Here is a 22,182-nt window from a genome sequence, read left to right as displayed (position 1 = left end):
CGACAGCGCTGTTTTTGTGCCACCTCTCCGACTCACGCGTCCGAGGCGGATCGGCAGAACGTGGCTTTAAATCTTTTTTCACCGCTTCTGACGCTCTGCTACGTTGTTCACGGCGGACATGAAGGAGAAGTCCGAGGAAATATTGTAGCCAACGCCATTATGGGTGGATAGGGGGGACAGTCTAACTGTAGCTATGCAAATTGTGTTCAGGGACCGGCATTGGGTTGGTGAATAATTCATTCGCTGGTGAAACCGGGTTAGTTCTGTATATAGAGTTTAATTATCAGTACTGATGACATGGTAATATATCAGCCCTACCAGTCGCCGGGCAGTCGACTGCTATGCAACAGGTAAAGTAGGCGACCGAGCGAGCGGCAATGTAACCCGCCACTCAATTCTTCATCACGGCTCAAGACAAAGTACAAGTGAGCGATTAAGATATTAGCAACCTGGCGGTAAATTATATCGAGATAACCTTGGGCTTTCGATCCAACCAATGCCGAGCTAGGAGGGCGTCAGCGGAACAGATGGTTATATATTATGAGTAGAAACGAAGCTAGGGACATCGGAAACCAGAAAGTGCACTCAAAAGCAAAGATATGAAAAACGAAGGCGTATATTAGAGACTCAGCAGGGTATTTACTCCGCTCGTTTAGCCGACGACGCTTTATAGGTAGGTCTGACAACGGCCTCGAAAACAACAAGCCAACCTCTTGCAAGAAGGAAACAAAAAAAAAGAAAAGAAAGAAAAACAAGGATGTCTTATACAGCATCTTGTTGCTTGTCAGCCCTGACGGTATTTCCGCCCGCTACAGCCCGACCCTTGCCCGGGCGACGACGTCTTTGTTCCCGGGGTCCGTGAAACGATCTTACCGCTTGGTCAAAGGGTTAAGCTTTGTTGTGTGTCTCCGAGGAGAGCCGTTGCTCGATTCGCGATTGCAAGTTTCTCGAGGCCTGTTGGTCCGTTGCGAGGTCTTTTACGAGCTATTCAAGTTGAAGTATTTTAGAGCATGTGTGCCACGGCGCATGATGCGAATAGAGCATAATGAGCCAAAAAAAAAAAAAAAAGGAAAAAGGAAAAGCAGTCAGAACCTGTAGTGTATGCTTGATGCTGATCTTTTCAAATTGAAGGCTCTCTATGACAGGGTTGAGCCTTGGTAGACGGTTCAACCCTAGTTTTATCAAAAGGACTGCAAGCAAGGGCTCAAGGGCCATCTTGGAGAATCTACCTGTGATTTGCAAACATTGACAGAATAAAAGCTTGTTCAGGGGGGGTCTGACATTCAAGTATAAGAACAGCATCTGCACCTTTCACTGCTTCTTGAATTTTGCTCCCATCATCAATACCCAGTCTTCAGTCCATCTTCTTTCAATTCGCCCAGTCACTCCTTATTATCCTCTTACAGGACACCACACTCTTTTTTTTTCTTAATCTATTCAGCCAAGTCAACCAAAATGCGCTTCTCTCTCCCCGTCTTCGTTGCCCTCGTCGGCGTCGCCGTTGCCGTCCCGACTCTCCCCGTCACCGGCTCCCCCGTCACTGGCCTCCTCGGCAGCAACGACCTCGTCGGTGAGCTGACCGGTGTCGTTGACCAGGTCGAGGCCGGCCTCGGTGTTCAGGATCTCGAAGAGAGACTTGACGCCCTCCTCGGCTCTTCCCTTCTCAAGGTATGTCCCCCCACTCCGCTCATTGGCATGCACAAGAGGAGAAAAGCTGACAGTTGAAAACCTAAAGGTTGAGTCTGCCATCGGCCAGCCCCTCGCACAGAAGCTCCTCGCACTAGTTCAGGGCGGCCTTTCTCCGCAGATCGTCCACGCCGTCGCTCAGGGTATCGCCCTTGTTGAGCAGGGCGTCGCCATCCAGACAGTTGACGCCTACGTCAAGGGTATGACTGATGGTGCCGTCACCTCTCTCGACAAGGCTCTCGGCATGGACAATATTCAAAAAGTCCTACAGATCTGAGCCATGTTTTCTCCTCTGGAGACAGAGGGCACTCAGCTCTAGGCTTCGAGATTCGGCGGGTTCGTTTACGTTGCGAGTGAAGTACTGCCCTGTACGATCAAACGGCATCTGGAAAATGAATATCGAGACAATTGTGTGCTTGTTAAAAACAAATGAGTTTTGGTTGTTTGCTTGCATGCTGCTCAAGCGCATATTGATGTAAACCTTCCGCAATATTTTGGGACTGGGGTTTTGCCATTTCATTTCTGGTTATGTATTATCAGTTACTTAGTTTTGATCCAGTTGAACGAATAGATTTTATTCATCGAGGGTATCATAAGCTCAAGGTTGCACCAGTATTCAGACCTCACATTATTAAGGCAGATTAATTCTTCCCGATCATAACCTTCTGTGGCAGCGCTTGTACGCCTTGTTGGCGCATCGCTATCCGCGTATCGTGCACCTTTCTGTCGATGGTGCGAAAGTCAAACACTCCATCCAACTCGTTGCGCAACGCCATGAGCTTGTCTTGTGCTTTTCGAATCTCATCGGGCTTATTGTCTTGCAGCACATGCGTCCGGACTTGCATGATCCAGCGCCTTTGCATGTCCACAGGCGTAAGCTTGTCCCAAGCTGGCAGCTGCGCGGTTGGGGCGACCACGCCTTGTCCTTCGATGGGGTGTAAGAAATACTGCTTGGTAAGGGAGAATTCGACTTCATCTCTGAAGAATCGATACGTCTCTTCTATCATCTCTCCTTTGAATCTGCGCCGTCTTTGGTAAGCCAGAGCGTATTCTTTCCGACAGACGCGCCATCATACCTGTGCTGGTTTTCTCTTAATAATGAAGGAAGGGCACGCTGGTCCCATAGTTCTACCATCTTGCGCTGCGTCAGAAGCGGCTTTCCGTGAGCAGGATCGGGAAAGTCGGCCCAGCGGAGGATGCCTGGCGTCGCATCCAGCTCCATGGGCTTCGCAGTCTCCCCAAAGTCCCTGTCCTTGAGAACCTCGTAGCGGGCCTGAATGATGAATGATTGACGACTGAGATTTTGGTGCAGCTCTCGCCAGAGCGGTGCGACGTTTTTGCGTATGGGCTTCTCGATTGACGTTTGATTTGAGAGGCCAGCCGGCCTTTGGGGTCCTTGGTAGTAGGTGACGCGCACGATTGATTCCCACGCTTTCATGGAGCACAGCCCCTCGAGAACAGAGCATGCCGACGTGAAATCGGCATCTTCCACGACGCTTGTTAAGAAGACCTCGTACATTGTGATTCAAATTCGCTCAAGCGTCGGCCTAACTTGGCGATACTCCACTCCGGCGATCTGTTGCACACCAGTCGAAGAGAATGCGGTTACTTGTGTGCGAAATTTGAAACCGGTCCGTAATAAGAGATCTCTGTTCGGAACGACGTTGATCATCTGCTTCGCATATGAAAGAGCTGTCACTGGCGTGGGACCCATCCCAAGAGCTTCATCAAAGCCGCACGTGATCTCGCGTCAAAGAGCGACGTGTTTCCACACGCGAAGATTGCGCAATTCAAATGCATATCATGCCTCCAGCGAATTGGCGCCCCCTATTCTACACTACGCGTAAAATATATCTCAGCTCTGGAATTACTCGACGCACAATGGCGTCGAAGCCGGCAACAGTCGAGAAGCGCAAAGCTAGAGCATCCATATCACCACCACCTACGAAGCGTTCTCTCACTAGCGGAACAACCAGTAAGAACCAGTCCAGACGGCGAGAGAATCTGTCTAATGAGTAATCTTTTCAGAGAGTGCTGTATCTAGCTTTTTCACCCCGACGTCACAAAAACCGAAAGATCGAACGTCATGGTCTGAGCGAAAAGACGACCCCAATAAGCCAGCAACACTGCTTGTAGGCAAATATACACCAGAAACAGAGGGCAAAAAAACGGAAAAACGCCGGAAAATCGCGGCGTTTGACTTGGACTCGACCTTGATCGACACGAGCTCGGGAAGAAAGCATGCGAAGGACGCTTCAGACTGGCGGTGGTGGGACGCGCGAGTACCAGGAAAATTAAAGGAGCTCTATGAGGACGACTATCAAATAGCCATTCTATCCAACCAAGGCGGAATCACTCTTCACGTTGATCCAAAGAGTAAAGCGCCCCAAAAGTACACGGCAAAGCGACTGGACGAATTCAAAGAGAAAGGGTCGGCCATATTGCGACACCTCGACTTGCCAGTTACGATCTACGCGGCTACAGGGAAGGACAATTTCAGAAAGCCTCGAAGAGGGATGTGGGATGAAGTTCTCAAGGACATGGGCGTGGAAGCCAAAGATATTGATCTGGAGAAGAGCGTCTTTGTGGGCGATGCAGGAGGTCGCCTAGCTACTGTCTACAATGGTAAAGTAATTGTCAAAGACTTTAGTTGCTCGGATCGGAATCTCGCACACAATGTTGGAGTTCCCTTCAAGACACCAGAGGAATATTTCCTGGAACACGAGCCACGCAAGTGGGAACGCGAATTAGACCTGGTCCACTACCCTCTCGAGAGCGCAGAGGGCCAGACGCCGCTCTTTAAGAAGAAAAACGACAAAGATATTGTCCTCTTTTGTGGCTGGCCCGGGGCTGGGAAGAGCACGTTTTATTGGAAGCATCTGGAGCCGCTGGGCTACGAGCGTGTAAATCAGGACACGCTAAAGACGAGGGAGAAATGCGTGCAAGCAGCAAAGGAATTCCTTGACGAGGGATCATCAGTAGCAGTGGGTGAGTATCTGCACAATGCACTCGCTACCATTTTGACAGCGAGCAAGGTTCTGACCAAAGATGACAGATAATACGAATGCTGACCCAGCAACACGTAAAATCTGGATCGATCTGGCGAGAGCCTTCAAGGTGCCTATCCGCTGTGTATCATTCACAACGCCAGCCGCTGTTTGCCGGCACAATGACGCCGTGCGATCGCTAAACAAGCCGCTGAACCCAGAGAACAGAGAAGTGCTGCCAGATGTGGCTTTCACCGGGTTCCAGAGCCGGTACAAGGCACCACAAGAGAGCGAAGGATTTCAAGACATTACAGAGGTTGAATTTAGGTTTCGGGGCACGGAGGAGGATTACAAAATCTGGGGACGGTACTGGCTGTGAGAAATCTGCCGCGCCATGTGAGCCTCGTTTGGGGGAGAGGCTCATGAAAATGGTGTCATACGGCACATAGGGCAGCCGATGCTGAGCTGAGTCGGTGGGGTGCTTTAAACATTTTGGCGACCCCCAACGAACATGATGCTGGTAGCGTGTGTCAACCCTGTTGGTGTCCAGTGTGGTGATGCTCGTAAGCAGGGCTACGGAGTCAAGTAATAATGACAAGAGGCGCAGGAGCATGACGCCCTTTACATTTAGCCTCTTGGCAAAGTGTGTCTCCTGGACAGTGATTAATGCAGAAACAGCTGTCTGTATGGTAGGGAGAAGCGGAGTTGCTGAAATGGTTCATGTCGTGGTGTGCTGACTTTTTTCCTTGCCCAGGGCCAGCGCATTCAATAAGTTACAGAACCCCGCGTCTCTCATTTTCTCGCATGAGTTCCCCGTCCGCGAAACCGTGGGGCAAATTACGGTAGGGCGTGAGGCGTGGAGAATGTGTGTGGGTGTCTGGTCCCCCCCCCGCTCTATTCCTCAATTTGAGGGTGAGGGTGAGAACTACACGCGCCGCTCTGGTAAAGAGCACAAGAGGTTGGCCACCTGCGTTCTTTTAAAAAAAATTTCCATAGTTGTTGACTTTCATACCTCAGATGACGTATTTTGCCATCAATTCATTTTGATTATTTCCTCAATATTCGTCGGACAATTACCAGCATTTTTCGACCTCTATCCAGTACATACACACACACCCTTTCATCAACGGCTTTCTCTGCGCCCGGCGCCGAGCAAATGGCCCAGCCTGGGGGCTGTGAGGCGTCTCTTGGCTGCTGGGCATTGCCGATGGAGGCTGGCGCCCATCTCTTGGAAAATTTCTAGGCCGAAAACAACACCTATTCCCTGCGCGACTCTGACTTGCTTGCACTCGAGAATAATGAAGAAGTGCACGTAGATTGTCTTTACTCGTTTACCTGTTTTACCCCGCGTTCTGACAATGTTCTCTGCACAGCCGTTATGTTCGGGCAGCGCCGAGACGTAACATTGACAAACGGTCTGCGGAAGAAGAATGGGGGGTGACAACATGGGGTTGGAGTGACGCTGCTCCGGTTTGGATTCTGGTTTGCCCTTTCCCCCAGATAACGCCAAGAAGCGTTGGATGATTTTCTTTTTCTTTTGCATGGATTTTGTTTCGTCTGACGTCCTTTTCTAGTGGTCAACCACCAGAGTTTTCGTCGAAAAGGTCCAAAAGGACCGACCGCGACGCGGGGGTGCCATGGCAAATGGGTAATGATCTGCCCCCCTAAATGCAAAACTGGAGAAACAAGGCGGAACTAGAGAGCGCTTTTTACTGCTGCGAACGTGTGGTTTATGATTTGAGATGGTTGCGCCATTATCCTAATTCACCCGTTGTGGCTGACTGACTGCTGGGTTAGGTAGCGCGGCAAAAATCATCATCAGAGTTGGCCGCGAATGCATGCTCGCTAGCCCAGGGGGTGAGAGCGAGCTTTTCAATAGCCGAGCCCTCTCTTTTTTACTTCCCAGTCAAGGTTGTGAGATAGTTATTATGGCTTTCGGCTTTCGCCAATACTTGTCTACAGCCGGGTTTTTAGTGCGTGGTGGCTGACGCCATTTTCTGCGCAAGTTGGGGTACGTAACTGTAGTCTGGGGAGGAGGGACAAGTTGGCCGTCAACACAGAAATCAAGTATTGTGTTTTACCATGGGTCACGGGTAATTACAAGGCCACCGTACTGCTTGGCATCGGCGCGTCAATGGAGCTAACTGAGTTGCTGCCTGTTATTTAGTATATTTACAGAGCGACTGGATCCCGTCCACTGAGGGCTCGCATAATTATGTACATTACGACTCAGTCGCATATCCCCCTCCGTGGGGAAGCAAGAATATCCCCACACAATTGAGCTCAGCTGGGGCAGGGGGGGGGAAGCTCAACGACGAACCCACTGTGGGCGGCGAGTTGGAGATGAGCGTCTCTGGAGTTTTGCCTTGAGCATGAACAGTTCTGGGTAAAGAGGTCCGAGCTTGCGAGCTTCAAAAGGCGGTTGTAACAAACGACACACCGCTTAGCGCTATATGAGTGCGTATGCTCCCTCTTTCCACTTAGTCCGTACAGAGTATAGAGCTTGCTTTTCTATGACTTGGATATAAGTCAGCTTGGCCAGAAGATGTCGTCGTCGGTTATCCTACAGCAATTATTATGCAGCTACGAGAGGGACCAAAAGTTGTAGGAAAAGAACCGACATTTGCAAGCCGGCCGCCTTGTCTCCCGGCTTTCTGTGCCATTTCTACTGCCTACTTGCAGACTTGCAAAAGAGCGGAAGATGCAGAGAGATGACCCCCATCCACACCTACAGGGGAGAGACGTGGGGATTGTGGCTTTCCCCAACTTTTTTTTTTCCATGGCCCAGGCCTAGTTAACACGAAGTTTTGGAAGTGAGCAAGTTGGGGGAGACGTGGGTTGCGTGGCTGCGTGGTTAGCGAGAATTCCTCCCCCTCCCTCCAGGGTCAGATTCTGCTCCTTCATCCGGCGGCTCATTTAATCTCAAGCTCACGGAGCTACGCCAAGGAGGCTGTCGAACCCATAAAAATACGTGCCATGGCTTTTTCTTTTGGTGTGGCGTGATATGAAAAAAAAAAAAAAGTGTATAAGACGCCGTTGCCCAGCCTTTTCCCGCCCGCCACCACCACCCCCCCCCCACGCCCACAAACGCTCTTTGCAAAAGTCGTGAAGCTGTTGCCCATTATCATCACCACTCTGTAAAACTATCAGAGGCGCGCAGCCAAGCTGAATAGTACGGCACCAAAATCTCCCATCTCAGAGCAGGACACCAACGGCTATAAATCCGGCATCATCATGGCAGGCGGCGTCAAGAAACCCGTCAACATCTTTCGCCTCAAGAACCTTGGCGAGCCCGCTGGCGTCTTCAATTGGCGTCTCTGGTTCGCCGTGGTTTCCTTTGGTCTCCTGGGCGCCGCGCGAGGCATTGACGAGGGTCTCATTTCCGGCGCCTTCAACTCGGATGACTTTCAACAAGCGATTCACATCAAGGATTACACGACTGTCCAAAAGGCCAACATCAAGGCCAATGTTTCCTCCATGGTTCAGCTCGGCTCTGTGGCAGGCGCCATGATGTAAGTATTTTTTTTTCTCCCCCATCCACACTACAGCGCCATATCTCTTTTACGTTGTGGCTGTCTTGGCTTCCCTTTCTCCGACTGGAAAATGTTGAAATTGATGGCGGCTTGATGGCGGACGTGAATCGCCTGGGCAGCATTGGCATCGTCCCATCTCTACCTTGGTGGCTTCCCCCGCCATTTTGCCAAGGACGGCCTACCCGCGTCATCCCACCATCATGCATGCCGCGCCGCTAGGAAGGCGATCATGCTACGCTACATTTCCCCGTCTCAAATGCGACGAAATGCTAATTCGTGTGCCTTTTTTTTTTTGGTTGTTTCCAGTGCCTTTATTGTATGCGACCGAATCGGACGTATCCAAGCCACCCGATTTCTCTGCATGCTCTGGATTCTCGGCATCATCATCTTTATGATTGGCGGTGTCAATGGCAATCTCGGTGCCATTTACGCTGGTCGCTTTATAGCCGGTCTAGGCGTTGGACAGACGCCCGTCGTTGGGTATGTTGCATCAAAATCTCGTGATGCCCTCTCATTCACGACCAGTTGCGTCACTAACACGATGAGAACAGTCCCGTCTACATTGCTGAAATTGCACCGGCGTCCATTCGCGGTCTATGCACTTGCTTCTTCACCGGTGCCGTCTACATTGGAATCGTCCTAGCATACTTTACAAACTTTGGCGCCTCCATCCACATTTCAAACCACAGCCACAACCAGTGGCTGGTGCCTACCAGCCTGCACGTCATCATGGCTGGCTTGATTTTTATCCTCATGTTTTTCCAATATGAATCGCCGCGCTTTCTCGTCAAGCAAGGCAAACCGGACAAGGCTGCACAGGTTCTTGCGTACATTCGCCAGCAAAACCCCGACAGCGACTACGTTGTGCGCGAAACTTCAATGATCCAGGCTGCCCTGGATCATGAGCTCGAGGCTACACGTGGTGTCGGCTTCTTTGGCATGGTCAAGGAAATGTTCCTCGACAAGAGCAACCTCTACCGCGTCTATCTTGCGACCATGGTGCAGCTACTTTCTCAGTGGTCAGGTGCCGGCTCCATCACACTCTATGCGCCAGATCTCTTCAAGCTCATTGGAATCACTGGAAAGCAAGAAGGTCTCCTTGTCACAGCCGTGTTTGGCATCGTCAAGTTGATTGCCGCATTGGCCTGTGCCCTCTTCCTCGTTGATGTCATTGGTCGCAAGCTGTCGCTTCTCCTTGGAATTACCCTACAGTCCATCTCCATGATCTATGTTGCCAGCTTCCTCACCAGCGTCCCTCAACTAGGCGTTGTCAACGGCTTCAAGCTCCCCGAAAAGGATGTCGCCAGCAGTCGCGGTGCCATTGCCATGGTATGTTCCCCACACCCAACCATCACGATGCTACAACACCACACGTCAAGGGAATGTACTGAATATTGACTATTACAGATTTTCATCAGTGGCTTCGGCTGGGCGTTGGGATGGAACTCGATGCAATATCTCTTGACGGCAGAACTGTTTCCTCTTCGTATTCGAGCGCTCGCGACTTCTTGGGCAATGACGTTGCACTTTGCCAACCAGTACGGCAATACCCGAGCTCTCCCCAACATGCTGCTCCCCCTTGACGACGGTGGCATTTCCCCCAAGGGCACTTTCTGGTGCTTTGCGGCCATTACCATCATCGGTGGGCTGTGGGTGCTCGTCTCTGTTCCCGAGACTAGTGGTCGTTCTCTCGAAAGCATGGATCGTCTGTTTGACCTTCCCTGGTACAGAATCGGTCTGTATGGTAATAAAGATGCCGAGCTTCAGGACGAAGCGTACAATGAAAAATCGCAAACTGCCCACGAGATGCACGGGATGGGCCAGCACGTCGAAAAGGCAGGCCAGCATATCGAGGAGAAGCCTCGGACGATTGGCGTTTGATAGGATGCGGTGGTTTTGCTTAGTGATTGTTTCTATACCCAGGATGGTACTTGCTCTTTGTACAATTTGAAGATGTAAACTCTAGACAGTTTGTATGAGATTTCTAATCTTTGCACTGCGCTTGAGATAAGGATTGCGGAATCTGCTCCACCTGTGCACTTTTTTATTAATTTTTTCTGCTCGTAGCATACTCGAAGGATTGGGACGAAAACAATGTTGACAACAAAGCATAAACATCATAGCCAATATTGTATTGTGCATGCTTATGCGAAACCAAGCGGACCCAAGAAAGGGGCCAAATATAGTGCATATGGACTGTAAGCCACCTATCGGGCTCTGTCTTTGCCTCTGTCCTTTCGTCGACTTGGTGACGATGGTGGCTTGTCCAAAGCGCCGCCCTCTACTTGCTCCTCCTCTTCCAAGATGGGCGCCGGCGGAGGAACCACCTTGGGCGCTTGGTACCTGCATCTTCTCGAGCGCTCACCTTTCAGCCCAAGGTACTGAGACAGGAGCATCGCCATTGTTCCGTCGTCCAATGCCTCGAGACTCCCACCCTGTTTCACCCATGCAGAAATCGTGTCAATGGTGACTGGGACAGCTTGCTGCTGCTGCTGCCCTGACGCAAAGGACAGGTTGCTGAGTGCTTCGGTCTGGGCGTCCACATCACTAATGTCTCCCGCATTGGTTACTTGGGACAAGCGCGACGGGGTATACGGCGAGCGACTGTAGCTGACGGACGAGCTCCCGCCGCTGGGGCGGCTCGAGAATTGGGAGCGGCGAGGTGCTTCGCTTTGGCATTTTTTCCTATGCGAATCGTTTCCCATGGCTTGTCGTATTGATCTTGGATTTAGGTATCTTTTGGATTGAGGCAGTAAAAAAAGTCCCGCAAGGCTGCGCCTTGATACTCTATATATATATATATAACGATTTGGTGGCTTGCTTGTGTAACTCGAGGACAACTGGGCTGCAGGAGATTCGACATGCTTCTTGCCACGTATGTTTCACGTAGCGAGCTCAGCAAAATCAATCCATGGAAGCCTTGTTTTGTTAATACACGCAAGATAGGGCGGTACAATTGATTGGACCACAGCCATGACGCACCACAAAACCGCTCGAGGTTGTCGTTGAACATGTATCAGCTGCCCAAGTACGCAAGACACGACGAGTATACTAACTTGTTTTTTTTTTCCAGCGCTAGACTACTGTATAAGCCACTATTTAGACTGCGCTTATCCTCTGCAGTCAAAGCCACTGTGGTCATGCATATTCTCGCAGTGCCACAACTTCAGCTCATCACCGCCCTTTCCCTGCGTTACATGAAAACCCGAGACGGTAAAGTTGTTGCATCCTCCTGCCGAGGCACTGCACTGAAACCAGCCAGCGTGGCTCACATTCTCGGTGCCCCATCCGCTGACAGACCTGGCTGCAAAGTCGTGCATCTGGAACTTGGATGACTGGCAGTCCTTGCCGAGGCCGCCCTCGTAGTTTTCGCACTGCCAGGCGAAAAGAGGGTACTTGCGCACGCCCCGTAGCTTGATATTCTCAAGAACAATGCCAGACATGAAGCCTAAACCGCCGCCGCCGCCGTTGGGGGGATAGCCCTTGGAGTTGCCGCCCCACGTCTTCAGATAGATGGCGTAAGTGGTGTCGAAAAGGGTAATGTTTCTGGCGAGGAAGCTTGTAACATGCTCGTGCTGATCCTTGTACTGTCCGACTGAGCCAATAGCGAGACCCTGGCCGCCGTAGATTTCGGTATCAAAAACCCGAACGTTGCTTGAATTGCCCTTGAGGGCGACTGCATCGTCACCGCTCGTGATGCGCCACCTGCGGAGTGTGATGTCGTCTGAGTAAATTGTGTCAATTCCATCAGTATTCAAAGTGTCCCACTTGCTCGAAGAGGTGTTGTTGACGTAAATGTCAGTAAAATCGAGGTGCTTGGAGTAGGTTACAGCCATTGTCCACATTTGACTCTGCACAAACCGCATGCCGATAATTCTCGAGTTGGTCAATCTTCGCCAGTTGATCATCATGGGGCGTCGTGGAAGATTTCCCTGATTCTTGGCCCAATCGTACCAGACTTGGCCATTGCCGTCAAGAGTGCCGACTCCATGACCATCAAGGGTAACGTTGTCGCCGCCGAAATACCAGACGGTGCTCTGGTTCTGAAAACCCACTGACATAGACACTGATCGCCAATATTCAATGTCCGTGCTCCATAGAAAGCGACCAAAGTGGTGAATATGAACGTCCTTCATATTCATTGTTGTCATGTTACTCTTGATATTGTACACGGGGCCGGGAAAGACTATAATACTGTTCTTTCTGCAGTCATGGTTGAGTGCACGCATGATGGCATGGGCATCGTCACCCCCGTTGCCATTCGGAGGCACATAGCAAAGTTTTCTGCCGTCTGTCTTGCCTTGATCCATCCAGAATGCCTCATCACCGGTCAGCGCAGAAATACGACTAGCCGCATCACCTCCGGCAGCAGCTACCAGTGGGATGAAGCTCGCTAGAATCGTAAGAAATCGCATTGATGTCGTCCCTGGTAAGGGTTTTTGAAATGATTAAATATGCTTTTGCGAGAATCTTGAGGGAAGAAAAGCTAGCCCAGGGAAAGAAATCTCCTTGTAGCTTGAAAGGGAGGCGCCCATCTATGAGATTGGCTGGCGGAGGCTTTACCGTGGCGAAAGTCAAAAATACCGACGTGGCTGACGGCAGCCGTCATTCAAGTAGGCCGCCAGCAGGCCATTTTCAAGGATGCCAAGTCATTGCCATGCAGTGAGGGTCACATGTCTTTATTAGTGCTGGCTGAGAAGCAGCTTCACGTTCCATCGCATGCGGCTGCACAAGGTCAAAGGGATTTGAGGGAAACAGGGCGCAGAATGCACAAGGTACCAAGAAATAATGATACTAGTAGTAAGTATACTATGTTCTCGTTGAAATATCCATGTGACTGCCAGCGCACCAAACTTTTAGGTTATAGCTGTGCCCAGTCGTTCATGGCGTCGCGCGTGTAAGTCGTGGTATAAAGGAGTCGGAATTGTAATGCGTGTCCCCCCCCCTCCCCCCCATTCAAAGCTTCATCCATTTTCGGGTCATACAGTTGTAAAGAACTCTAACAGGCACACCTTTAGAAGTCATCTTACACCATCTCAGCCAGGCATCGCCGAATGTCGCCATGCGACCTCAACAGCTAAAACCCGGCCAAATACGACACAAAGACACTAGCCATATTCTGATGAAGATGCTAAAGAAGTGATGACAGGAAACAAGAGTTATTAGTAGCAATAGATATATATTAACAGTATGTCATCGAAAAAGACCTCAGAATTACGAGGAAAGTGCCATGATTTGCAAGAATTCTTGGACCGTGACTACTTTGTCTAGTATGCTAAGCTCTACTCATTTACTTCTTCAATTGGAGCATCCCCCCCTCTTACACTCATGGGTCTTTCGATACATGCCATTGATCTCCCACCCTGAATCCTGTGGGGAATGGGTCTTCAGGATCGAGAATGATTTGCTTGTAGCTGGTAATCCATGCTCGACCCTGCACAGTCGGCAGAATCGCATCATAATTGCCCACCTTTGTTGTGCCGCGGATGTGGTTGACGAATTCCGTTCCGATAATACTGCGGTGACGAAAGGTTTCGTCAATCTTGAGCTGGCCTTTTGCATGCATCACCGCCATTCGCGCACAAGTTCCGGTTCCACACGGGCTGCGATCGAAGCGACCAGGCGACACCACGACGGCATTTTTAGCCATCTTGCAGCCATCCCCCCCTTCTTCAACCGGCTCTGTAATGGCAATGATGCTGACACCCTTGATGGACGTATTCTCGGGATGAGCTGGTGTAAACTGTGCTTGGACCGCGCGCTTCACACGCTCACCACGCTCCACGAGCAGAGGCCCATTCTCGTTTGTGATTTCCAACCCAATAGCCGAAGCCTCGACCAGAGCATACCACATGCCGCCCCAGGCAACGTCAACCATCACTTGGCCAAGCCCAGGAACATTGACCTTTAGATCCAGAGCGGCCACAAAGGACGGGACGTTGTCAAAAGCGACCGACTTGCACTTGCCACCTTTGCAGTGAGCCGTGACGCCGACGAGACCAGCAGCGGTGTCGAGATTCAGCTTTGTGATTGGCTCCTTCATGGGTAGCATGCCCGTCTCGAGCAGCACTGTAGTAGTACAGATGGTGTTTGAACCGGACATCGGGGCGTACTCGTCACTCTCCATGATCAGGAATCCCGCATCGGCGCGGGGGTCGCATGGCGGCAGGACAAGGTTGGTGTTCATCGAAGAGCGGCCACGGGGCTCATTGAGAAGGAGTCGTCTCAAGTCATCCTTGTTGGTGAGGAAATGCTCGAGCTTCTCGTACATTGTCTTGCCCGGTACATCTAGCACGCCGCCGACAATGACATCTCCAACTTCTCCTTCTGAGTGGCACCCGACAACCGATATTGTCCGCAAAAATCTCATGATCGAAAGGGGGTAATTCAGTCCAAGTATATAATAAGAAGAAGAGCCTAGGGTCGTTGCACGAAATGCCCGTCAGGCAGGAATGGCGGGGTACTACGGTGCATTGTGAAAGGCCAATAATAAGCACTGCGAGATCGGCCAGATAGCCCACTGTTGAGGCCGGCCAGTCGACTCGCACTGGAGCTGTGGTCGAGAATTGAATGACTAATTTGGAATAAAATCACAGAATTACAGATTCAGATTGCATCAGATTTTTCTTCGCCCAACCGTTCAACGTTGACGCTTCTGGCTGCATAGCGCTTTCTACGTTTAGACGGAGCGAAGTCTGTAGTGCATTGTTTGGGCTATGATCATTTGCGTCACAATACGTATATACTTTGAAATACCTGATTACGATTGCCACGGAATGCTTTTGAAGATATCATTCAAGCTAGGCCATGCTTGACGAGCAGCAGACGAGAGCTTGTAACAGAGCAGTCTTGACGAAAAAGAAATTACTCAACCAGACCGGCTTATTAGGCGTGGGTACGCTCAGCAGCTCGAGAGTTTGATCTATTCAAGTCTCTTCCTCAAACCAACTTCCTCTTGTAAGTCTTTTTCAATTTTTCCAAAGTCCAGAATCTCTCGTCCTTTGCGGACATCTTCGACGTTTTGGACTGTTGAATGCACGCCACCATCAAAGAGTGCGTCGATTTCCTCCAAGGTTTTGCCTTTGGTCTCTACCCAGTATACCGCCTAGAAAAGTCAGATCGATGTCTTCAGGAGAGGTTTTGTACTCACTATTAGTGCAAAGACTATAATGTCCCAAGAACCATTGATCATGTACATTTTCCATCCAATTCTATCCAGGCCAATTGGCATGACGAAAACAAGCAGCAGTCTGTAAAGTAGAAAAGAGTCAGCTACATGATATGGATGCAAGGGTTCAAATACTCACGCCAGCCCATTCAACACAAAACTTGAAAGAGCATTTCCATTAGCTCTGGTAGCATAGGGCATGACCTCGGGCGGGTATAGAGTGAGAAGTGGCGTCCAGGCAATGGAGTAGAAGCCTTGGAAAAGAAACATGACGGCAACATTGCCATAAACAAGGCCTTGTGATGCGCCAATCTTGTTGTCGGCGTACATTTTGGACAATCCTCCAATGACAAACAGACATACGATGAGTAAAGATTGTGACAGTAGTGCGGTCGGTTTGCGACCCCAAACATTTGCTAGCTGGGTGCCGAAAAGGCAGGCGAGGAGACAAAAGGAATTGAGTACGACATTCTGCTCCATCAGTCTCTGCATTACATTAAACCGAGGGTGCATCGTTACTCACTGCCTTGAGCTGGTCATTTGAACTGTCAATACCGGCCGTCTTGAGTTCATCGCCTAAATAGTAGCTTGCAATAATGTTGCCGGCAATACAAGAGAATGGCCCTGCGGATCCTCCTATCAACACACGCTTCCGCGCCGTCGGTGTCTTGAAGATTTCCTTGGGGCTCATGGTGCGGCCTTCCTTCTTCTCCCACTCGAGGGTATCGACAATTTGCTTGTATACCGCCATGGCCACTGGGTCTTGTAGGTCACCATTCGCATTCGTCAGCGCAACAACCACTCGCGCATCCTCGTATCGATCTCTGGCAACGAGCCAGCGAGGCGATTCCGGAATCAATGGTAGAAAGAGCAAGCAGATGACTGAGAAAATGGCTTGGAACAAGGAAGGGGCTCTCCATGCCCAGGTTGACTGCCATTTGCTGGTTCCGAGAGTGACGCCCGCGGCGATAAGTGCGCCAATGTAGTAGCAATTGTTGAGGAGCTTGTTCCTCGTCAGCCTCGGATGAATCCCATTCTGTCGCATCCTGAGAAAGGTACTCACACCTAAACCCCATGTCCGCCAGCGACTGGGAAATGTTTCACTCAGGTACACAATTCCTGCGATGCCAGAAACTTGGCTTCCTGCACCTAGAATAATGCGAGCAACGACAAACATGGCAATGTTTTGGGCCGCGCCCTGTAGAATGATACCAATGAGCGTCACCACTGTTCCCCAGAAAATAGCTGGACGGCGCCCCAGGCGATCGGCGATGACTCCCGCAAAAATTGGACCAATGAAGCCGCCAATGAACGTTGACGCTGTATTAAGGCCCTTGGTAGCTGGCGTGAGCTTAAAGTAATCAGTATATGACGGCAAAATATTGAGGCCGTTTAACATTGATCCATCGTAGCCTCCCGTCGTCGACTGGACGATTGAGCATAGCAGCAGGAGCACTGACAAAAGTGCTGTCGACTCGGGAGCCCAAGCGGGCATCCACGTTCCAGTCGGTACAGATCGCAGCATCTCGATAGTTGCTGATGAAAAGTAATTCGTTGAGAGGATTTGCCTACTGGTGGGGGATGGAAAAGCTGCTATACTGTAGCTATAGATAGCTAGCAGGCTCCTTCCCCCGCAACCAGGAAGCGATGTCACGCTGGGGTACACTGCTGAGCGAGACTAACCTACGGATTGGTGTCATCGCATGGGAGAAGCGCCGAAACATCTCCCGACGGATATGCAGCCCAGTCAATCGCTTTAGTGGAAAAGAAGGGGTGTTGCTTGTAAACCCCCACGGAGGCATGGACCTTGTCCCTTGTCAAGCAGCAATCGGATACCGTGTCCGATGTCCGTTTGTAGTACATTGAAGATACATTCTCAAGTCTGGTGAATTTAGTAAGTTTGTCTGTAAAAACCCGCTCGTAGTGGCTAGTTTTGGCCAGAGTCTAACTTTTACCTTTTACTCTATTGTATGACGATAAGCCCAATCCGCCAAAATCTCCCCGCACAGCAACACCCCGCCTCCGCGCTATCGACTTCGGGGACAGCTAAAGTGTCATCTGCACATCTACCACTGGCGCCCGAACCACCACTTCTGCCAAAGCCAAACTATGGTCTATTAAATGGATAATGAACCCTTCAACCGACTGATTGCAACAACTTATCGATGAGTCTGCACTCTACCAGCTAACATCTCCCTCACGCATCACGCTACCCGGCACCACGCACCATGGCTCGCAAGCCGGTTATTGCGGTGGCTGGTCTCGCCTGCGAGACGTCAACTTTTAGCCCGTCCCGAACTCTGGCTCCGGCCTTTCACCCCCAAAGAGGATCAGAGATTGTCCAGCGATATGGCTTTCTTCACAACGATAAGCCCGTGGGCCGGGATGCCGTCTGGAAAGGTGCTCTAATAGGCCACGCTCTACCTGGTGGCATGGTGACGCGCGAGGCCTACGACACCCTGTCAAAGGAAATTGTTCAACGACTGGAGGAAATCGTGAAAGAGCAGCCCATCGATGGTCTATGGTTTGACATCCATGGTGCTATGTGTGTCCAAGACCTCGACGACTCCGAGGCAGATCTTCTTCGCCGTATTCGCAAGGTCATTGGTCCTGATGTTATTGTCTCGGCTTCCATGGACCTACATGGAAATGTCTCTCGCCATCTTGCGCACATGTGCGATTTGATCACTTGCTACCGCATGGCCCCTCATGAAGACACGATGGAAACCAAGGAACGAGCTTGCCGCAATCTCATAACCGCTCTGGGCCCTTGCTCGCCAGGCAGGCGACCGCTCAAGGCTTGGATTCCGATCCCGATTTTGCTACCAGGGGAGCAAACCTCTACGCGTATGGAGCCTGCCAAGCACATATATGCTGCTGTACCCGGTGTCGAGGCGACGGACGGTGTTATAGATGCCGCCATCTGGGTTGGCTACGCTTGGGCTGATGAGCCGCGCAACCGCGCTGTTGTTGTCGTCACAGGCTGGGACAAGCTGGCTGTGTCTCGCGGTGCAGAGAAGCTGGCGAATCTTTTCTGGGATGCACATGCCGACTTTAAGTTTGTGGCGCCGACGGGCTCATTTGCAGAGTGTCTTGATGCCGCAGTCAAGTCTCCTGCCTCGGATCGGCCATTCTTCATTTCTGATTCTGGCGACAACCCAACCGCGGGAGGCTCTGGCGATGTGACATGGGGCTTGACAAAACTCCTCGCCCGTCCAGAGTTTACATCACTTGATTGCGGCTACACTGTCATTTACGCGAGCGTTCCCGGCCCCAAAGCTATCGAGGTTGCTGTTGCTGCAGGTATCGGCGCCAACGTGACTGTCACCGCCGGCGCAGAAGTAGACAATCTACATGCTCCTCCTCTGACAATGACAGGCAGAGTCCACTCAATCAAGCACGGCGACAAAGATGCAGAGACAGAAGTCGTGCTACGCATAGGTTGCGTTCATGCCATCCTGACCAAACTCCGCAAGCCATATCACAAAGAAAAGGACTTTACAGACGTCAAGCTCGACCCGCGATCGGCTGATGTCGTCATTGTCAAGATTGGCTATCTCGAGCCTGAGCTGTACAACATGGCAAAGGGCTGGATGCTGGGGCTCACTCCGGGTGGCGTTGACCAAAATCTTGAGAGACTGGGGCACCACAGGATACGCCGTCCTATGTGGCCTTTTGACAAGACATTCGAAAACGTTCCGGATCTGAGCACTCGATGGATCTCTAGGTCAAATGAGCCACTTTCGGGCGTAGACGAGTGAATGATGACGGGGAAAAAGAAAATTTTCGATGGGAAGAATTTATAAAGAATGTCTATGTATTTTCTAACTAGAAGCAAAAATATCTATTGGTGTCAAGTTCGAGAGTATCACCAACCAGAGCGCCACAAGGTTGACTGCAAAAATCAAGCGAGTAAAGATATTGGCCTACCTGAAACATCTTTTCCGAACCAGAAATACACTCTCAACGTCTTTTAGGGCTTTTCGGCGGCAAGCTCGGCTTTTTAGGACTGGGGCGAAAGCTAGGACCCAGGTGGTCGTCATGATACCTCGGACGGGGACTATCGTGATGACAGCTAGTGTCGGGATGATCGTGATGACAGCAGCTAGCGCCGGGAAAATAAAGGCCAGGAAAAAAACATCCAGCCATATGAGGGTATCCATGGAGGGACATGGCAGAGTGTCCATGGAGAGGAATAAGAGCACCCCCGTGAGGGAGGAAGAAGACGGAATGGAACCTGTGCTCAGCAATGCTGTCGGACCGCTTCTTATGCCTAGCCCTCGGAGCGGCAATACGAGGACGGCTCAGCTTCGGACTAGGGGCTGCATCCGCAGCCTTCTTGTTGCGAGTCAAAACATAGTACTCGATGATGGGCTCCACGGGCTGTCCACGGAGGCTCGTCCTAGGGCCGTTTCCAGGATCCCCCGTCAGAGCCACACGACACGCTCGGCAGTGGCCCCTGGGAAGCTGGTCGCGAACGTAGGCAGCAGACTGGTCGTCCATGCGAATCGTCATGTTGCGGCAGACATCGCCCGGTTGAACCTTGCTGCAGTACTTGCTGGACGTCATCCAGAGGTCGACATTTTGGCAACGGATGCAAAGACCAAGACTGAGAGTGGCTTTGCACATGATGACTTTTCTCGAGAGTGCTGTCGGAAGGGTAGGGTAGGGTATATAGGCGAATCGTGCGCGGGACGACGTGAGAAAGACTTGTTGATCTTGTGCAGACTGACTGGAAGCCGACTCTGATAAATGAGGGAAATTTTCTTACTTTATATTAGCTGTATGCCTGTGCTTTATAGTCCCGGGCAGAATGGAAAAGGAACAGTGAAACGCCGTGTTACAATTTTACGCGCTCTTTGACAACTCTGAACCATTTGCTGTGAATGTGTGATGGTCTGTCCCACGGATGTGCGGAATAAAAAAAAACCAAAAAAGCCATGTACTATATCTAGAAGCCTTTTTATATGAAACGAAAAGGAGCTTTTTATTCTACATGGTGTTGGAATATGAATGTAGTAGTACAAGTAAAAAGAGTTGGAGTCGACAGATGGCGATAAAAGTAATAAGTACTCTGAGTTGGCAATTTTTTTCTCATTCCAGACTCTTCATCGCCTAGCCAGTGCAATCTCCAATCCCAGCGGCTTCCTCAAAAATCCTTCTCTGGTTTCCATCGGCCCCTGTCTAATCTTTGCCGAGTAGCGCCGTACCCACGTCGCGGCAATGAGCTTCATTTCCATTTCCGCCACGTTTCTACCCACGCACGCGCGCGGCCCGTGACTAAACGGGATAAAGGCAGACTTTTGTCTCTGCGTCAGCGTTTCCCATCGTTCAGGGCGGAATTCCTCTGCATCCGGGCCCCAAATGTCCTTGGAGTGGTGCATGGTGTAGGTCGGCACGCTCAAGACGGTGCCCGCCGGGAAATAGTGTCCGCGAATCGTGACGCCGGGAGAGCCGGGCGGAATTTGACGCGGCAGGCCGATGCCCGAGGTGGAATGATGGCGCAGAGTCTCGTTGAGCACACTGTTCAGGTACGGCAAGTCTCGCACCATGTCGTGTGAGGGGACGGGCGTGTCCTCGGGAATGACGGCGTCCAGCTCCGCCTGGAGCTTTGTGAAGACACGCGGGTTGCGGCAGAGGTAGTTGAGCAGCGCGCACGAAGAGTTTGACGTCGTGTCGCTGCCCGCAATCAGCTGCGTCAGCGCCTCTGCGGTGAGCTCTTCGCGGCCGAGCGGCTCGCCCTTGTCGTCTCGCCCTTCTTGAAGACGGGCGAGGAGATCTTTGCGGTCCACGTCGGGCGGGTTCTCGATTCGGCTCTTGACTCTGGCAATGGCGATGCCGGCCAGATTCTGCACCGCCGCCAGTCCGTTGCTGAAGAAGGGATCGGGCAGCCAGCGCGCGTACGGCTTCAGCCGCGGGAAGCAGCCCAGCGTGGCACTGACCTCGCCTCGCCGGTTCAGGATTTCAATGGCGGAAGCGTAGATGGGAGGGCTTGTGGGGGATTCCCGGACTTCTGTCAAGTCAATACCACTCGCCAACATGCCGAATGGAGCTCCAAAGGCAAGATCTCCGATAATGTCGAAAGCGAGGTAGTTGAACCAGGGTAGGCAATCGAGGTGAGCTTCTTTTTTGCCGTTTTCGTCACACTTGTCGCTTTCGTCAATTAATCTGTCAAATTGCTGGACAAAGAGCTCTAGACAGCTTTTGATGTAGGGCTCAAATTGACCGACAGACTTGGGAGAAAAAGTGTGCGATATAAGTTTTCTCTTGCGAGAGTGTTCTGCCCTATCGCGCGTGTTGAACAGACCGCGGCGGATAGATACAAATGCATCATAAAAGTCACTTTTCATGATTGATTTTTTTAGAAAAAGATTATAATGAAGAGCATGAATGAAGGAGTCAACTTACGACTTTAGAAATCCATTGCCGTGGCCATAGATGCTGGCAATTGCCGTCTCGTCGGCCACGCTCACGTGGTTGGGCTGGATCCGAACGAGCGGTCCCAATTTGCGATGCATCTCATCCATGACCTCGTAGCGATTGCCGCGCCGAACAACACTCATCAGCCATAGATTGGAAAATTGCGCTGGCCATGGTGCGGGAATGTCGCTGAGCTCCTTGTACGTAACGGCGTAGCTGTAGAGGTAGGAGGCTATCAAGACGCCTGCAGCAGCTGCCAAGGCCCACCAGGAAAAGACGAGCTCAACCACGGCCATGATGGATGTATCGTGTCACGCTGGAAGAGGTGAACGAGAAACGAAAGCGGTTTCTTGGCTCGGGACAATGACGGAGAGAGAGAGAGAGAGAG

At 51.2% G+C, this 22,182-nt stretch overlaps 11 protein-coding genes across 11 annotated transcripts; 4 read left to right on the top strand and 7 right to left on the bottom strand.

Annotated features, from left to right (window-relative positions):
• Nucleotides 1-1,455: 1,455 nt before the first annotated feature.
• BBA_09484 (uncharacterized protein) lies at nucleotides 1,456-1,963 on the top strand (the record flags this gene model as incomplete). The annotated part of the gene is made up of 2 exons (XM_008604581.1): nucleotides 1,456-1,668; nucleotides 1,736-1,963. 2 exons carry the CDS (start codon nucleotides 1,456-1,458, stop codon nucleotides 1,961-1,963), a joined length of 441 nt encoding a protein of 146 aa, XP_008602803.1.
• A 364-nt stretch (nucleotides 1,964-2,327) lies between these two features.
• Nucleotides 2,328-3,205, bottom strand: BBA_09483 (uncharacterized protein; the record flags this gene model as incomplete). The annotated part of the gene is made up of 2 exons (XM_008604580.1): nucleotides 2,328-2,706; nucleotides 2,763-3,205. 2 exons carry the CDS (start codon nucleotides 3,203-3,205, stop codon nucleotides 2,328-2,330), a joined length of 822 nt encoding a protein of 273 aa, XP_008602802.1.
• Nucleotides 3,206-3,567: 362 nt separating this feature from the next.
• On the top strand, nucleotides 3,568-5,052 carry BBA_09482 (polynucleotide kinase 3 phosphatase; the record flags this gene model as incomplete). The annotated part of the gene is made up of 3 exons (XM_008604579.1): nucleotides 3,568-3,661; nucleotides 3,715-4,674; nucleotides 4,742-5,052. The coding sequence occupies 3 exons, from the start codon at nucleotides 3,568-3,570 to the stop codon at nucleotides 5,050-5,052; spliced, it is 1,365 nt and encodes a 454-aa protein (XP_008602801.1).
• A 2,855-nt stretch (nucleotides 5,053-7,907) lies between these two features.
• Nucleotides 7,908-10,087, top strand: BBA_09481 (quinate permease; the record flags this gene model as incomplete). The annotated part of the gene is made up of 4 exons (XM_008604578.1): nucleotides 7,908-8,185; nucleotides 8,513-8,686; nucleotides 8,758-9,535; nucleotides 9,614-10,087. The coding sequence occupies 4 exons, from the start codon at nucleotides 7,908-7,910 to the stop codon at nucleotides 10,085-10,087; spliced, it is 1,704 nt and encodes a 567-aa protein (XP_008602800.1).
• Nucleotides 10,088-10,413: 326 nt separating this feature from the next.
• On the bottom strand, nucleotides 10,414-10,911 carry BBA_09480 (uncharacterized protein; the record flags this gene model as incomplete). The annotated part of the gene is made up of 1 exon (XM_008604577.1): nucleotides 10,414-10,911. One exon carries the CDS (start codon nucleotides 10,909-10,911, stop codon nucleotides 10,414-10,416), a length of 498 nt encoding a protein of 165 aa, XP_008602799.1.
• A 405-nt stretch (nucleotides 10,912-11,316) lies between these two features.
• On the bottom strand, nucleotides 11,317-12,621 carry BBA_09479 (exo-rhamnogalacturonase B; the record flags this gene model as incomplete). The annotated part of the gene is made up of 1 exon (XM_008604576.1): nucleotides 11,317-12,621. One exon carries the CDS (start codon nucleotides 12,619-12,621, stop codon nucleotides 11,317-11,319), a length of 1,305 nt encoding a protein of 434 aa, XP_008602798.1.
• Nucleotides 12,622-13,532: 911 nt separating this feature from the next.
• Nucleotides 13,533-14,576, bottom strand: BBA_09478 (proline racemase; the record flags this gene model as incomplete). The annotated part of the gene is made up of 1 exon (XM_008604575.1): nucleotides 13,533-14,576. The coding sequence occupies one exon, from the start codon at nucleotides 14,574-14,576 to the stop codon at nucleotides 13,533-13,535; it is 1,044 nt and encodes a 347-aa protein (XP_008602797.1).
• Nucleotides 14,577-15,128: 552 nt separating this feature from the next.
• On the bottom strand, nucleotides 15,129-16,899 carry BBA_09477 (hexose transporter; the record flags this gene model as incomplete). The annotated part of the gene is made up of 4 exons (XM_008604574.1): nucleotides 15,129-15,311; nucleotides 15,357-15,456; nucleotides 15,514-15,860; nucleotides 15,898-16,899. 4 exons carry the CDS (start codon nucleotides 16,897-16,899, stop codon nucleotides 15,129-15,131), a joined length of 1,632 nt encoding a protein of 543 aa, XP_008602796.1.
• A 703-nt stretch (nucleotides 16,900-17,602) lies between these two features.
• Nucleotides 17,603-19,135, top strand: BBA_09476 (MlrC domain-containing protein; the record flags this gene model as incomplete). Its single annotated transcript, XM_008604573.1, has 1 exon — nucleotides 17,603-19,135. One exon carries the CDS (start codon nucleotides 17,603-17,605, stop codon nucleotides 19,133-19,135), a length of 1,533 nt encoding a protein of 510 aa, XP_008602795.1.
• Nucleotides 19,136-19,337: 202 nt separating this feature from the next.
• On the bottom strand, nucleotides 19,338-20,003 carry BBA_09475 (uncharacterized protein; the record flags this gene model as incomplete). Its single annotated transcript, XM_008604572.1, has 1 exon — nucleotides 19,338-20,003. The coding sequence occupies one exon, from the start codon at nucleotides 20,001-20,003 to the stop codon at nucleotides 19,338-19,340; it is 666 nt and encodes a 221-aa protein (XP_008602794.1).
• Nucleotides 20,004-20,482: 479 nt separating this feature from the next.
• On the bottom strand, nucleotides 20,483-22,090 carry BBA_09474 (Cytochrome P450 CYP53A11; the record flags this gene model as incomplete). The annotated part of the gene is made up of 2 exons (XM_008604571.1): nucleotides 20,483-21,716; nucleotides 21,783-22,090. 2 exons carry the CDS (start codon nucleotides 22,088-22,090, stop codon nucleotides 20,483-20,485), a joined length of 1,542 nt encoding a protein of 513 aa, XP_008602793.1.
• Between the last annotated feature and the right edge of the window lie 92 nt (nucleotides 22,091-22,182).

Source organism: Beauveria bassiana (genome assembly GCF_000280675.1).
Source record: "Beauveria bassiana ARSEF 2860 unplaced genomic scaffold BBA_S00055, whole genome shotgun sequence".
In the NCBI taxonomy this organism is placed as follows: domain Eukaryota; kingdom Fungi; phylum Ascomycota; class Sordariomycetes; order Hypocreales; family Cordycipitaceae; genus Beauveria; species Beauveria bassiana.
The sequence above is the reverse complement of the archived record's forward strand: the minus strand, read 5'-3'. Positions and strand labels throughout refer to the sequence as shown.